Below are 17,310 nucleotides of genomic sequence, written 5' to 3'. Positions count from 1 at the left end.
ATAACTGATAACTTCCCCATTGAGCATGCTTTGACCTCACCCACAAGCAGCACCCTTTCCTATGACAGTCCATCACCTGAGCCGACCGTCCCAACCAGCCCCCCTGATGAAATATCTCCAATATTTATCTCCCTGCCTCGGCTGCTCGCCCGGGCCCCCACAAGGTCATCACGTGTGACAAGAATCTATCTTGCCAGCTGTCCTTGGAGTCTTTTTTCTTTGGCTTTCGGGCAGAGAAGGAGTCAAGCGAGATATTCCAGTCAGAGCAAACCCCCCCACCCCACCCCACCCCCCCAACCTCTCTACAGTAACAGCAGAGGTCAACCTGAAGTCTGGAATCAGAATAACAGGCCTGAGGATGCAGGATCAAGCAGCGTGTGTGTCACATCCATGCACTGAGGACACTGTAGTCCGCTATTGATTATCTCTGGTGTCCTACGGGAGTAACACACACACACACACACAGCCAATGGAGATATGTTGGATGCGATGGGCAGCAGAGGCAGTGTGCATACATCACTGATATTAATTATGATTCTACTTTGACGCTGGGAAGTATGTGAAGGGGGTTGAAATTGAACGACTGCATTGTATCGCTTCTAGGGGTGCAGCAGCGTGAAACGGCTGCACTGATACTGTATGTGTGTGTGTGTGTGTGTGTGTGTGTGTGTGTGTGTGTGTGTGTGTGTGTGTGTGGGTGTGGGTGTGGGTGTGTAATGGGGTGGTGTAGGTCAGAAGAAGGGGGAGGGCACGAGAAAAGAATGATGACTTTTAATCTCAGGGGACAAACGTTTGCAATTCTTCGACAGCCTCCTTCTAACACACACACACACACACACACACACACCTCCCATGTCACTCCAACACACACACACACACACACACACACACACGCACACACGCACACACGCACACACACACACACACACACACACACACACACACACACACACACACACACACACACACACACACACACACACACACACACACACACACACACCATTTTTCTCCCTTATTCATATCTACAGCATGCAGTTAGAGGAAATTACTGATTGACATTGCGATGTGCTGCATATCCTCAGACATATATATACACACTCATATAGCTCCAGATAAGCAGAGTATTTGCATAAAGATAAAAGGTTTACTAAATATTAGTGAGTCCGTTTAACAGTCCCCCCCCACCACCTTCCTAGATTTCTCTTTGCCTCGGCCCCTGATTGAAGGCTGGCCGCCCTAACCTGACACCAGCCGAGCTACTCCCGTGGTAGCAATTACACTGAGGTGGTGGTCTGTTGGTGCAGTGATAAACTTTTGCTGTCATGCCCAAAAAAACGGCGAGTATTTATGCAGGAAATTTTCTATATTTTGCAACTGCTCCACTGTTCACATTCCAAATGAATAAAATCACTGGGGGAGAGACATTTGAAAAAAAGATACTGGGGAGCTTATATAGCTTATATATAAGCTCCCCGTCTCCTGGAAACTGTTTTTTTTTTAATAGATGACTCATATGCAAAAGAAAAACACCTTGTGAGAGAAACGTTCCATTTTCTGATGCCATTATCATCAGAACATGCCAAATGTTCATACTGAATGGATTTGTTTTTCTGCCAATGTCCACTTTTTCAATATGCAATACAACCAAAGCGTGATTGATGGTTTTATGGTTATGTTTAGGCACTAAAGTATGGCGGTGCTATACCTCACAACGTATCAAAGCCCAGCGTTTTGTACATACACACTACCCATCCTGACCTCCCCTGCCTTTCAGTTCCACATAACCTTGGCTCTACCTTCACAGGGGGAAAAAAAAACAGTACCTCTCAACAAGGCGGCTTTTTCTTTTTGATTGAAAACGCATTTGGAAAAACTAATTAAACATAATTTGTGAGGAAGATATAGAGGTTATCATCACAGAGCTCCTTTTCTTAGCAGTTTTACTCAAGCATTTATTTCGTCCTCAAAGTCCAACAGAGCACGTTTAGAAAAACTGTGCTGCATAATTTCTACAGTTTTTTATATAGTCACCTTTATATCTTTGACATTGTGAGTACTGTTTTTGGTCATTTTATCCATTAAGATTGTTTCCTGTCCCTGCACACCACTTCCCACTGTCATTTCTATGTAATGTACTTGATTTGAACTTTTTTTATGCAGTGCCTGAAGGAATAATTGGAGTTTGTCATAATGAGGTTGTGCATTAGCAATCAGCTATCCAAATGCTTTTAACGTTTGTTAATTTCAATTCGATACAAATTGAATGATTTGTTTCCGCTGATCAGCTTCTTCAATCCACAATAAAACATAAAAGTCAGTTTTATGACACCGGTTGTCAGTTTCTGTTGCTGCTTTGTCCTATTTGAGAAAATAACCCTGATGATGTCATAGTGATGTCATCGAGGTCATCTCGGTCCGGGCTCAGGAGAATTGTGCGTTAAACAGAGCTAAGGCAGCCGGCCAGCTCGCAGGTGATGTATATTGTTGGAGATGACAGGATGTAGTTCACTGAGCCGTTTCATACTAGAATAAATGTTATTTTATTCTCTTATGACAAACTGCAACTTTCCTGACATGCAAAAGTATTTTACTTTAATAAACATCGTGTGTGTGATTTATGGAACCGTTCACATTTCACTGCAGGTTCACATTCACATTTTTTCCTACATAATGTCCCATGGGGCCCATTGGAAGGGGAAGGACTTTCTCCCAGGAGGCAGTGGCTAATGAATAGATGGTCCTGGCTGCATTATGGGAAGTGTAGTGTTTTTGGAGCTTGTCTTGAAGTCAGCATATCTTAGCTGTTGCTGCATTAAAATTAGACCATTCTTTTTGTGAACTGTCTCTCTTGAGTCCCCTCTGCTTTAAAGGAGTGCACTAAATCGCTGGATTGGCTCTTTGCAAAGTCCAAAGAGGGCTGAATGATTTTTTTTTTTATTACACACGCTTCTCTTTGCAATGACTAATTAAAGGTATATATCAGCTGGAACAAAGCACTTTTATTGGCTGTCAAAGAAAAGTGCCACCTCTCCGTTTCCGTTTTTTTTTCTTCTTCCAAATAAGAATTATTCATAGTTTTGACTCATCATTCGACTTCGTCTCAACGCACGAGGCCAGAACATTACTGAAACAAGAGCAGTTGCAATAAAAACAACGGAAATGACCATTGACAGGAGGTGGTTAAAGAAAAGCAATAACTTAGAATATTGAATGTGTTTGGTGAAGATTTCTAATGAGAGAAATTCCACGAGGAACCATCAGAGCAGTGCGGGGGCCCCGCTGCTCATCACCTCAGTGACAAGAGGCTGAGAAGAGGCGGGTGGCGTTGGGGAGGGGGGGGGGGCAGCCTACAAAATGAGGGAGTCAGCTGCGCTGGAGGAGCAGATGTGAGACGCGCGCTGAAGGGGCCAGACGCGCCACGATAATTAGCCGCGGATATATTAACGGGAATAACCGGATTATGAGGATTTGAGGAGGAGAAGTCTCCAGAATCCGGTGTCATACAAGGCGGGGATTAAGTTAGGTATCCTCACTCCTCCGGTCGGCGTGATGGGGATAGACCGGCGGCGGAGAGCATCGCTGGCTCTCACCCTGAACTTCCTCGCTTTGTTCCTGGCCGTGTCGGCTCTCACCACCAGCTACTGGTGCGAGGGGACGCGGAAAGTGGTGAAGCCGTTCTGCACCGGTCCGGTCACCACCAAGCAGTCGTTCTGCATCAGGTTCAACAGCTCCAACATCAACGACACGCGGCTGGTGCAGTACATCTGGGAGACCGGGGAGGATAAGTACGTGATGAGGAAGTTTCACACCGGCATCTGGTTCTCCTGTGAGCAGCACATCAACATGACGGGTGAGTTTGAGGGGCGGGAGGGGAGGAACGGCACCGGGCTGAGGATGGGACCCCAGCGCAGCGGGGCGCGCGGGGCTGTGCGTCACGGAGAGGCACAGCGATCCATTTGTCCTTAGCAAACAAAAGTCCTGCTTCTGTAATCCTGCTTTAACACAGACTGGATCTCGGGATTAATGTCAGAAATCCATTTGAAAGTTAGATTAAAAATATCACCAGGAACACATCATGTCACATCCCAACACCTGAGGCAGATGCAGAGCGGTCATAGCAAACTGGGGATGAGGATGTGAGCTCCACAGAGTGTCAGGAGATAGTATAGTAGTAATGAGTAAAATACAGTTTTATTGTGTTTTTATTTTTAGACAATTTTTATTTGTATAAAAACCCGAAAGCTCAACATCACAGAAGATGTGCAGTTAGGTAATTAAAAATTGCTGAAATGGATCAAAGCAGTGGCTCATTAACTTTTCTGTCCACTGATTAGTGGCTAATAGCTGTAGCTCTATTTTAACATATCAGAAATACTAGGAAGAAAGCACTTTGCCTTGATGTTTTATTCCCCAGAGCTTTGTGTGTGAGACTGATTTATGGGCCCGCTCCAGATAAACCAGCCGAGAGCTGCATCTCCCCCCGCTGTGGGTATATGTGGCTACAGTATCTCCCTCTGTCTCCAGACCGCCACACGAGCATTTGTTCTGTTGGCAGTGAAATCCCACTGAATATTTTGGCTACCAGTTGGATTTGAGGCTGGACACATGGACGGGGGGGTCAGAACTTATTATTCCACAGAAACAGAAGGGGAATCCTGTCACACGTTGGATTAAATGCTGATTTTTTTTAACCTTTCTGACCCCAATGTGAAAGCATCTACCTGTGACTCTCTGTGTTGATGTGGGGGATTGTTGGAATACAGATGAAACCCCTCTAGTGTCAGAATTAAAGCCACGGTTTCTCATAAATGTGTTCAAATGTAAAACTTTGAAAATACATCATCCAAAAAGCTACACATCCAAATGTTGCATTATGTGGCATCAAGCTACCGAGCGCTGCTAAAGCTACGACGTCTGTGTGTTCAGGATTTCGTCACAGTCGCAGGTAGAGGAGCCTGCTTGTTCTTTGGCTTATTACTTATTATTCCACAGACACAGAAGGGAAATCCTGTCACACGTTGGATTAAATGGTGATTTTTTTTTTTTAACCTTTCTGACCCCAACGTGAAAGCATCTACCTGTGACTCTCTATGTCGATGTGGGAGACTGTTGGAATACAGATGAAATCCCTCTTTCACCGTCATGTAATTCTCATTTGCAATCTGTTCCAGGTGAAAAATGCAGAAGTTTCCTTTATGTTGCACCTTCAAATGAAAGAGGTAAGCATATATACGTTTAAAGATAATATTGTTGCATAATACAAATATTGTCACTGACAAACATCCTGCTCCATCACTCCATCACAGTGGTATCTCACTGGTACACCAGGATCATGGAATGATGGCTCATTTTTGCAGGTATCACATGTAAAGATGTTTTGTAAAGTCATCCAGTCTGAGGAAGAAATTTCCTGTGCTGCTTTAAGAGTCACAAGAGGCCTACAAGTTGCTCATAGCAGGAAAACACAAAGCTTTACTGAGGTCTGACATCTGTAGCTCTCTCTCAGTAGTAGTAAGTAAGCCGCTTAATGCCGTGGTGACTGAAGTGGATGTTTTGGAAAAAGGAGTTTTCAATCTTTTGTCACTGTGAGGAAATTGTGCCAGAAATTGTTCAGACAGTCGTTAGAACATCAGTTAGAACCCACATTAACTCTCAAGCCACATCAGTGGCTTACAACATCCCTGCTTCAAACATATAAATCTAATGTTATCTAGTTAACAACATAATACCGAGGCTGAATTGTCCCAATTACAGTAGGTGACACTCCAGAGCTGTGGATGAAGTAATCAGTTGCACTGTCAGGTAATGGGTAAAGTGGTGCTCCTACAAATCAGTCACTTCCATACTGGCTCATGGCCTCTAATCAGTTCCCTCAGCCCTCCTCCTGTGCCGAAACCTGCGTTTCACGTGTGCTCTCCTATTCAGCAGTTAGCCGCTTCCTGTTTGGAAGGCATTGTTATTTTCAGTCGTAGGAGCTGCCAGATTTAAAGAAATACTAAATAGAAATAGATTACCATTTAAATGAATGTCTGTTAAGTCACTATCGGTGAGGTAACACAACAGCGGTTGAGCCTATGGCCACTGATGAAGCCTTTGCAGTAGCAGTATTACTAGCAGATCAGAAGAGCAGGGTGTTAGTGGCAGCATTACCAGGAAAAATCACAAGTGACACACAGTGCGGTTCTCATTACGCAGCAGTGGTTGCTCCACCAGAGAGGGGAGGTGGAGCCAACGCAACAGATTCACAGTTATAGCACATCCATGTCTTTAGTCCACGTGTGTGTGGGCCACAGTATGGTTAGGGAGAGAGTCAGTGAAGCCTCATACATGCACGTTAGGACAGGTGACACTGTTGTCTGTGGACAGTGAGGTCCAAAAACACACCTGCCATCACCATAAGTGACGCCATGGAGAGTAAAACAGAGACCTTCCAGATTGTAACTTTAAGCATCGCAATTATTTAAAAGTTGTTATCTTAACTTACAACATGTGACACAGTGGCTGCGTCAGTCTCATCCACTCTTATTTCCACTTTGTGGGCAGTGTCCTCGTCAATGTTTTTCTGGCTTTGGCACATGATGGTGATGTCACCATCAGTAAATGGTTCTTATTGTAAAGTATAAATCCCATGAAAAGACAAGAAACATCAATGAATGTATCCTTCTGACAAATATGTGTGTGTGTATCAAAGCCTGATGTATCCTGTTGCTGTGTGCCTCAGAGCTCCGCTGTTGTCCAAAGACTATTAACAAGACTAAGAGGCTACAGCTAACAGCTCCGTGAGGTCCAACATTTCTTTCTGATCTGCAGCTGTCGCCAGGAACAAAATGTAATAATTGGCCAGAGGGCGGTGTTAGAAACACAAGTCACCCAAAAAAAAAATGTTGCAAACAAAAGGAAATGTTTCGCTCCCAATAGAGACTGTTCAGGTCATGTTGTGCTTCCACTCTAGTCTTTAAAGATATATACTATTTGCATATATCTTGTATGTATATATGGTGTGAGGTATTTGGTTCTAAAACAAGGTGTTGGATAAACTGTTTGTGCTGGTCGATATGTTCCTCCATTAGTCAATCCCACCTACACTCTACTGCTGCCTTAAAAATTCACTAAAACACCAAATGTGGATTAATACGCAACTTAAAATAGCGCCCAAAGAAAAGCATTATTTCCTTCCGTTTGATTGGTGTTTGTTAAAAACTGTAGTGAGCAACTGAGAGCCACAGACAGAAAGACAGAGAAACACTTTGGTCTTTTTGTTAGAAAAATATCAAATAACACCATGTTCCCACCTACCACCCTGTGCTTGGCTTGGCTGGAAACAGCTGCCAGTGAGCACAACACCAGACCTCATGTGTAACACTGCCGAAAACACTCAGGCAGCGAGGTCTGGAACAGGACTACTTCATGTTTGCTGCTCCTCAAAGAACAGCCAACGCTGACCCTAAAGACGTAAAGAGATCTTCAGACGCTGGAATGACGGTGTGGATGACCGTGCACTCAGTACGCTCACACTCATTCGCTGCAGTCTCACCTGCGTGTCAGCGTCATCCCGGTATCGCATGGTTGAAATATTAGATATATCAAAGCAAAATTAGAAGAAAGCGTCTCATCAAACGCACGTAATTGCGGCCAGTTTTCAGACTTTAAATGTCCTCCAATCACATTTCCCTTAATCCTCTCCACTCTCCTACTATAAAACTAATTAAAGGAATCTTTTACTGAAGTGTGGAATTCAATTTGGAGCAGGTAAAAAAAGACTGATTTAGCTGAAGGATGTAACCCCTTTCATTATTCATGCAGGGATATTTTGGGTAACAGGCATATTACTTTAGTTCACCTTGTGATTAATTAACCACACAATAACTACCTGCCCTTGGGTGATATATTCAATTACACCACAGCTTACATTTACAGCTTTTTAAATCCGTTGATATTTCGCACCACCAGGCACACCGAGCAGGGCTCAGGCTGTTCGACGTCTCTTGGTAGATCATATATCCTCTCTCTGACTGTGAAGGTTAATGATATGGGTAACAGGGTCACTGGTCCACCTTTTCTCGAATCATGCCTCCCCCCCCCATCTTATTCTCTTCCCGTCCATGTCCTCTCTCCTCGCCCTTGCTTATCCATATACTTTCTCAATCCCCCACCCTCCACCTCTTTTCTCTCTCTCAATTTCTACCCCCCCCCCCCCCCCTCCCCTCCCCATCATCATTCACCTGTGCTCATCTCCACCCCCACAACATGAATATGTCTTTTTTTTTTTCTGCCTCTTTGTCATTCCTTTGCCACAACCGACTCTCTCCATAGGAGTGCTGTGGCTGTGCATCGTCGCGGAGTGCCTGTACATCCTCCTGCTGGCCACCGGGGGCATCCTCATGTCCATCGAGGTGTGTCACTTCGGCAACGTCATCGACGGCCTCAAGCTCAACGCGTTTGCCGCCATATTCACCGTGCTCTCAGGTGAGTGGCGTCATATGAGGAGTACAGTTAAACAAATCGAATCAAAATGTTACGTCACGTGTAACCCACCCACACCCACCTCTGAGCTCGGTACTGTCTGAGGTTTCTTCCTGTTAAAGGGGAGTTTTTCCTCGTTGGGTCTCTTAATTAAAGAGTTTAGTCTAGACCTGCTCTTTTATGAAAAGTGTCTTGAGATAACATGATATGAATAAAGGTTGACTGATTGATATGGTATTTTTGTTAAGTCAGATGGTCAGAATGTTTGCAGGAGTAGAACACACACGTTGGTGGTCAGGAATCCAGCAGCAGAGGGACTGATTGATTGTCCAGTGTCAGGAGGGAAGACAAACTCAGTCTCTGCAGATACAACTCTCACAGTTTCAGGACAACACATTAGCCTCCGTGGTTTTTGATGGATAGTTGTGATGATTTAACTCCACTGACATCTAAACAGCCTTGCAAATGAGAGCTTGGTTGAAACTAATCATTTAGGCTAGTGAGAGTCCAGCAGACAGACAGGCCATCGACTGATCAACGCATTAAGCTGCAACAGGGCATCATGCATTAGTATTCATTCGAGCTCATTGGTTAATAGCTTCATTCAGCTGCTGCGTTTAAAACGGCCTTTGCATCCTTGTCAGTAAATATATGTGAAAGAAAGCATCTCGGACATAATCATTAACAAAAGTTTGACAAATCCAAACAAAATAGTTTAGCTAAGAACTTTTCCCCTCTCTTCTATTCCTAGGCCGGCTTTCTAGTTTATTAAATATCTGCTTTGTTTGGTTTCCAAACAATATGATCCTGAGGGATCCGCTGTCTTTGAACAATGTTTTTTCACCTTCATTTACCTTTCATACAAAGTTACTGTATGTAGCTAGGCCAAGCCGAGAATCTCCTGAGTCCCATTGTTCAGTGGCCCCCTCCCTCCTGTCCTCTGACATTCTGGCAGCAAAATTATTCCATAAATTCGTTAGAATTCATTAGATCTGAAATTAACAATTTTCTTGGGGAAGAGGTTGGGTTTGGTCTCCTGACCTGGGCTCTGAAGTGCACTGATCAACCGGACTTATTCATCATTGACCACGATTGTTCACTTTTCATCTATAAATGCTTTGAATGGTGAATTTGGTTGCTGAACTTTTTCAAACAAAATTCCTGGGATTAGAGAAGTGACGACCCCGAACCCTGTGGTGGGTAATGTCACAGAATGCCTGCTCATAAAATGCACCAATGTCAGCGATACTGAATCTCCAACTAAACGGAGAAGTTGGCAGTCCTGCCACTATGCAATTCTTGGACATTGAAATTTCTCACATGGCTGAACAACAGCAACAGCATTTCGCCTCTGCCCTTTAAATCCTCCCTGTATTGTACTTGTCAAAGTAACAGTAACAGGGAACACTAATGTAGGGGTTCTGTCACTGCATTACATTCATTCTTTGTTCCAAAATTTAGAACAAGCACACAATTAAAAACCAATAACATACTGTAGTGATTGCTTACCAAAATTTAATTTAAATTTAAGTTAGAATTTAAAACAACTATGTCCTTAATTCTGTTTCCATGTTGGCATTCATTCAATCACGTATTGAGGCCAGTTCCAGAGAAGATTCCCAGCCAGTTTGCAGTCTGCCTCCCTCTCTCGGCGGAGGACTTAACAATGACCTTCTCTCTAATCCACCCTGAAAATGATCCTGACCAGCACACTCAGGCAGTGATTCAGCACTGAAAGATGCTCGGAGCTCAACAGCAATGACTCGCAGTATTTAAATGACTTGGCAGGTCAGGCTGGAGAATTGTAACCCCCCCTGGGTCCACACTTTGAGCATGTTCTTTGATGGTGAACATATGCATAGTACCTGTTTTATTAGAAACTCCCAGCTAGTATCAGTAAGGCTGCCTTTTCACTAGAACGGCCTTTAAAACTGCTGCTTCAACAGTCACAACAATCAGACTGAGTAGAGGGTTCACGTACGCTTTACATTTTTACAGATGCAACAAGTTTCATCATGCACAGTGTTTTCTTAAGATGAAGACACCCTTCAAATTGAAATAATGACCTAAGCAAAACGAATGTCCTCTATTCAGTAAGTGCAAAAAAAAACTCCTAGGTTCTTGGTTCTTGATGAGTCACTCATCTCAAAATAGTTCAACATTTTGGGGGATGCGTTTATCAGGTTTCTTTCCATGAGTGAGATGGGATGATCAGCAACACTCTCATGTCTGTATATTGAGCTGGAGCTGGGTGGTGACTTCAGTCTTTGTCACATTCCTGGAACTATTTTGAGATCAGCAGCACTCTGTCTATAAAGGAATGATCAGTTAACAAAGTTAAGACAATCTTTTGTTGCAGCACCTCTGACTGCGCTGACAAAGAAGAAAGAAAGAAACTCTAATCAGAAACATGGGATATTTAAACCTGGCTGAGCCCGAGGCTGCATATTGATCAGCTTAGAGTTAGAGTTAGAGATAGGATTCTCCTGGTCTGATGAATGCTTTGATTTTAGACTAAGTACAGTCAGCTAAGTCCCCTTTGATCTCTTTGGCATGTGGAGCAAAGAAGAGACTGCGTCCTTACTGGTTAAATACCCTTCAAACTTTGCATTCATCGCTTGGTAGCGTCATGTGACATTCATCTGGTCTTGGTGCAACAGGAAATGGCATTTCTACTTCTTTAAAATCGAGATGAAATGAAAAGATGCCCTTTTAACCCTTTTATATTACATCCCTGGTCATATCATGTACACACTTAGGCTAAAAAAAAAGTTACATTACATTGTATGAAAATCCAATCATGCTTTTGTCATGTAAAACAAAATATGATGTGTGCTTCCAGAGGCTTGAACCAACTCATTTCAACTCAGTACTATCAGAACAGCAACCCATCAATCACTCTTCTCTTTTGGCAGCACAGAGCCAAGATTCATTAGTCAGCTAGCTACCATTAATGTTGGTGCGTCTTCAAGTGTTCGCCACCTCAAATCCTGTTCCGTTTCCAAAAAAAACTAGTGTGGCTACGGGCCTGCTGGCTAGAATTTATTCACTTTGAGAAGAGTGGAATCCATGACAGCTCCAGATTATGTGCAAGACATTTTACAGTGGACTACATCAGCGACTACATGCAGCATACGATGGTTTCTCTCTCTGACAGATAGGCTTACTACCATCCCGTAGGTGTGGTCAAAAGCAAATTCTTCCCAACATTATATCTTGCTCACAGACTGTATAAGAGAAGTGGACGTAGCTTCTGGCTCTGAAAAGTGAAGCCAATGTGGAAGTGCCTTAAACCTGCATTCTCTATAATGGCGACTCTGCTGGGTGCAAAAAGAAGCCTGAATGTATAGAAGTGTATTAGAAAATGACTCTACTTCTCACTTGATTTATTACCTCAGTAAACATTTTCTTAATGTGTTTAAGGCAGGGGTGTCCAAACTTTTTTCACTGAGGGCCACATACAGAAAAATATACAAAGGGCTGGGCCACTCACTAGAAGTGAGCTATATTGCTAACTTTAATCCACTAGAGGTGATGTATATCGCCTCACCTCTAGTGGATTAAAGTTGGAAAATCAATCAAATGAATCAAATAAATTCTGCTTGATAACTGAATATGATTCTCTTGTTCAGGTTGTTAAGGTGATCAGTGAGATCCACTAAAAATGCCAACCAGAGAGCATCACTGAGCTCATGAAGCTTGAAATAGTCTGTGCTGGAGCTCTGGTGCTTGAATTAACAGCCTTACCTCCACTTTCTTGCCCCTCTGAGGACACCGTAGATTCCTTTGCGCTCCTGTCCCAGCTGGAGCTCCATCCGTCGTACCTCCACACAGCTCGTCCCATTTAAGTCCCATCATGCCAACTGCATCTGGCACAGCTTCAGAAACATCCTCACCCGTCGTGGTGCTCTTTAGACTGCTAACATCAAGCAGCTCCTCTGTAATGCAAAAGTGATCTTCATTAGTTATTAGCTGTGCTCTCATCGCACACCGCGTCTCAAACTTTCTACACTCACTTGCTCACTCACACTCACTTTCCTTAATTCTGCCATTTTGGGTCACCTGTAGCACATTTCTTCTTCTATTACCCATTTTATAGAGAAGCTGCCTCGTTCGAGACAGTTACTCCACCTAGCGGTGAGACTAAGAAGTACAACACAGTCCAGTGCAGGTTCCATGTGTGGGCTGTATTACAATACATTTTTAGAATTTCCTGCGGGCCAATGAAAATTGGACCAAGGGTCGTAGTTGGCCCGCGGGCCGTAGTTTGGACACCCCTGGTTTATGGTCTCACTCAATCACAATTCCTCTTCATTACAGCGTGATGTTCATGATAAGTAAATTATAGTCCCATTGAGAGTAGAATAGACCAGAAAGCAGGATACGCTTTAGGACGGGGCTCCCTTGTGACTAACTAACCAGACTGCCGAGTTGTCTTTGCGGAATGAAGATCATTTCCGGTTCTGAAACCAAGATGGCGACAGCCTAAATACCGAGCTCGAAGCTTCAAAACAGCAGTCCACAAACCAACGACGGCTACAACCACTTCTTATATACATTCTTATGGTTTGTTCTGTTTCACTCAGAAATACATCACAATGCGAAAGTTAGATCATCTTGAAATATCTGCTAAGCAAGCCTCTGACCAGCTAGCAGCCAGCTAACTGTCTTCTCTTTGGTAGGTAGAGGAGCAGGAATTAGGTTAATATGTGTGGTGGGAGTGAACCAAAACAGTAAAGGTGGAGGCCACAAAAACAAGAGTGGCCTTTTCCACATCATACACAGTCATTTGATCCATTATGTGTGTGTGAAAAGCACAGATTAGTGCAGCTTTAACATGACGTTTTTTTAGGGCCATCTCCTTCAAATGACAGCTAGAGTGGACTTCTGTACTGAAGCCCAAATATTGCTGGCATCCAAACAGGAGCAGACAACAAGGTGAAATGTACTCTAACTGGCTGCCACTTCCCACTTCTGTCTTGGCAGACAATTCCTGGAAACCTCACAAGGTTCCAAGCAACCAAAAAAACAAATTCCCCTCACAGAAAATCATTTGGATTTAGATGTGTTTTATATCTGTCGGGGGCGGCCCAAAGGTTCGAGGAGCTGCCACCATCTTCAGTATGTCAGGACAGAAAGGACTTGTTGACCATCTGTCAGTCTCACAGTCGTGACGTCCTCCCTGTTTTCATTTTTAGCTGACAGGAGTTGATCCCAGCACGCCGCTGAAACCTCTCAGACTCAGGCTTGAGCGAGTTATGTTTTCATGGCCTCACCCTGGCGTTTTGCCCGTTCTAACTTTCAGGCGAACAGTAAGTGAACCTGTCAACCCTGTCTGCATGTGTTATGTTTTATTTATTCGTGACTCACCGTCTGGAGAAGTGAGCTGTTTGCTTAAAAAACGGAGAGGTGAACCCTGTTACGTTTATCCTGAGCGTAGGTTTTATCCTTGTGAAAATATGTTTCATTGTGACATTTTTTATAGCATCTGTCGCAGCCTATTGCTTCATAACTGCCTCCCAATCTTACCACACAGGGTTTAGTGTGCTTGTAAAATGTCTGAGTTTAGCAGGCATTTAAAAGTTGTATCTGTTTTTAATGGGGTGAGTAGATGGAGAGTGGATATGGTAAGTAGGTCCAGGGTAACAATAGAGGAGATCATTTATAATAGCTGTCAATCATCTGGGGGATGGTGAGAGGGCATGTAGAGTTATGTGAGCATGCCGACATGAAAAAAAGAAATCAGGATGTGTGGAAGAAAAGACAGAGATCACTTTTTTTGTTGAGAATGACTTTTTAATGGGTGATTAATTTTACCATCTCTGTTTTAAAGCCACCCAAACTAAACTTTCGTAATGACAATAATGAACTTTGTTTTGGCAAATGGAAGTACAGCGGTAGTTCCCAACTATTTTGGTTTGTGTTCCCATAAAGCTCCTTTTCACAGAGCCATTATGGGATGTGCCTGACTAGTTTGTAGCCTGAGAACCAGTCAAATCTTTAGTTGTATTTGCTGTGTCTTTACTGTCCGGTCACCCTTCTCTTAAGACTACTGACCTGTCCAGGGTCGGGCCAATCACAACAGTTTATTAAATACTGGATGTGTTTGATGTGTAACGGTACCTTAGACTGTATATAAGAAGTGGACATAGCTACTGTGACATCACCTGTTTGGCTTCATGGGCGTCGCCATCTTGGTGCTTTGGAGCCAGAATGATATTCATTCCATGAAGACCAGCGCTGATTGGTTAGTCACAAGGTAGTCCCGCCCTAAAGCCTCCCCCTGCTCTTACTCTCAATGGGACCAAAGTCTACTAAAAGAACATCATGCTATACTGAAGAAGACTCCAGACTAGTGATTGAGACCAGCACTTCCGCACTGACTTCACTTTTCAGACCCAGAGGCTGCGTACCCTTCTCTTATACAGTTTATGTGCGATACTCCGTTGGGTCATTTTCATCAACCAAAATGGCTGCCGCTTATGTGGAACGTTCTACTGAATCACAGAAGGGCAAACAACTGGACCAAAGCTTTTATTGATAAAAAAAAAAAGAAAGAGATGTGTTTATAGATACAAATTTCATTAATGCTCAGTACCACATCGCACATTCCATTGCTCTGATTGCTTGTAGATCGATCCAGTTGTGTCCAGAGGCATTTTGGCCTGCGCCCATTGATACCACCCCTCGGAAATCCAAAACGAAAAGAAGAAAATGAGGAAGGAATTTCGGTGAATTGGGTGGTTATCAGCCCAAAATTGCACGAGGCGACACTGTAAGCACCATTTTGATTCCAGCCTAAAGTTAAAGCGTCTTTATCAATCTTAATCAACCTAAGGGGACGGACTTTTGAGTGCAACAAATATGTGGGCAGGGTATAATTACAACAGGATTTAAATCAAATCCTGATGATGTGATTGGATTGTTTAAAGTGGGCGTGGCTGAACAAACACAGCACCATGTAAAGGAAGCGTAAACACATCTCCCTCACCTGCATTATTAGGTCAAGGCGAAGTCGAGGGAGAAATGAAAAAAGCAATGATATTGCAGACTGATTATGATCAAGGTTTTATTAAACCCATCTCGAACAGCACGGCGACCGCTCAGCGTACAGGGGTCTTTAAAATGAACCGACATCTGCTCCTCGTGCCTTGTTACCAGTCGCATGATACGGCTGTCACCTGTTCAGGGATGTATTTTTTCTTCTTGTTTGTTTGTTTTCTTAGAGTTAAAATGAAAAAGAAAAGAGATTTATTTGAGCAGAAATGTCTTTATTTTTTCGCGTCCGGGGCTCAGGTTTGTTTTCTTGCCCAGATTGGAGAATGCATCGACAATATGCAGGGAACTTGGTGTTATGTATTTATTCATACATCAGTATTCCTTTAAAAACTCCTGTTCACTCATTTATTCCTTCTCTCGTGGTCAACCTTGCTGCCCTCTTGTGGCTGCTGGCACGAAGCCACTTTCTGTCTGTGTGACACGGCTGAACTGGCTGAGGAGACACGTCTGTGATGCTCGGCGTCCTTGTTAAATGCCTTGCCAGTGAAAATAAACAACCTGGATTGACACTCATTGACTTCACACGGAATAATCTGACCTTGTTTGACAGAACACACATAATTTCCACATGACAGAACGTGCCAAGACTCAGATCTCAGATTTGTTCCACTCATTGTGACACAAAGCTGCCTCTGATCTGCATAACATTATGCTAATATTGCCCTGGGATAACTGTAGGAATAAGCATGAGCAGTGATAGGGATGAGATGGGAATTTAGGTGTTTGGTGCCGTATCTGGTGCGCTCTTGTTCAGTCCAGGGATTTGGGGGGCTTATGTTGTAATCGGATTGGTGGGCTACACATGCTGTTTTTTGGGTTTTTTTTTTTATTCCTGCTCCATTATTTTAGGCATTGAGAAGTCTGGCGTGAGGAGAGCCAGAGCCTGTGCTTCAGCTGACAGAATCTGGCACAGACATGGGCGAGAGAAAAAAAAAAGAAAAAGATGCAGGAAAAGAAGAGCTGGAAAAGAACAAGAGAGGTGTAAAGTAGAGGCGTAGCTGAGAGAAGGACAATGAGGGCTGATTACAAGAGCGGGAGATAAAAATACACAGACAGAAGCACTTGCAGAACTCTTAATGGGAACTTTGCAGATTTTCATCCCGGCTTTGTATCATTACAGTGTGGGTCGTACATGCAAATGAACACGTTAAACTTTCCTTCTTGTTGGCTGAACTCTGCTCATTTGCAGCAAAAGTTACATCATCCAGCGAACTTTTGTTCTGCACACTGTGCCTGCGTGCCGTAAGAAAGCTATTTTAATAGTTTAATGCTGGAATATCATATAAACCCCAATACTGTATGGAGGAGGAAGAGATCTCCACAGCAAGGAGTCAATCACTGCCGGCTGGTGTGGACAGTGACGCAGTGCATTCTGGTTGTTGTAGGTTTTCTGGCTTTTGATCAAAGGGGAATACCACAGTCGCTATTTTCTCTGGTCATGTAGCACCAATTAAAAAAAATATCTGCGCTTTTCTACTGCATAGACAGCCCGGGTTTATGAACTAACCAACCTGATCTGTAATTTCTGTTGATTTCTCAACATGTTATAGTACAGTGATATAAAGTGTGAAGGAGTGGGGTCTTTTTTTATGCCTTTCCAACACCTTAACCCTTTAACCTTCTGCTCAACCATATGGTAGAGCACATTTTGACTCACTATATCTTATTGAAAACATGTTTTACTTACGACATCTCAACCGTTTGGTAGAGGCCAATATTTCAAAAAATGTGGGGTCTGTTCATAAAAAAACATCGATTTTTGTAATTAGTGCCCCAAGGAAGTAG

At 43.3% G+C, this 17,310-nt stretch overlaps 1 protein-coding gene across 1 annotated transcript in view; it reads left to right on the top strand.

The window, feature by feature from the left end:
- The first annotated feature begins 3,552 nt into the window (after positions 1-3,552).
- gsg1l2b (gsg1-like 2b) overlaps positions 3,553-17,310 on the top strand; it is an 86,116-nt gene continuing 72,358 nt past the window's right edge. Inside the window, exons 1-3 of the mRNA XM_070852152.1 lie at positions 3,553-3,853; positions 5,175-5,222; positions 8,317-8,469. Of these exons, the coding sequence (XP_070708253.1) occupies positions 3,553-3,853; positions 5,175-5,222; positions 8,317-8,469 (502 nt within the window). The remainder of the gene's footprint in view (positions 3,854-5,174; positions 5,223-8,316; positions 8,470-17,310) is intronic.

This window comes from Pempheris klunzingeri, chromosome 20, assembly GCF_042242105.1.
Source record: "Pempheris klunzingeri isolate RE-2024b chromosome 20, fPemKlu1.hap1, whole genome shotgun sequence".
NCBI lineage: Eukaryota > Metazoa > Chordata > Actinopteri > Acropomatiformes > Pempheridae > Pempheris > Pempheris klunzingeri.
Note: the sequence above shows the minus strand (reverse complement) of the source record. Positions and strands in the feature narration are given on the sequence as shown.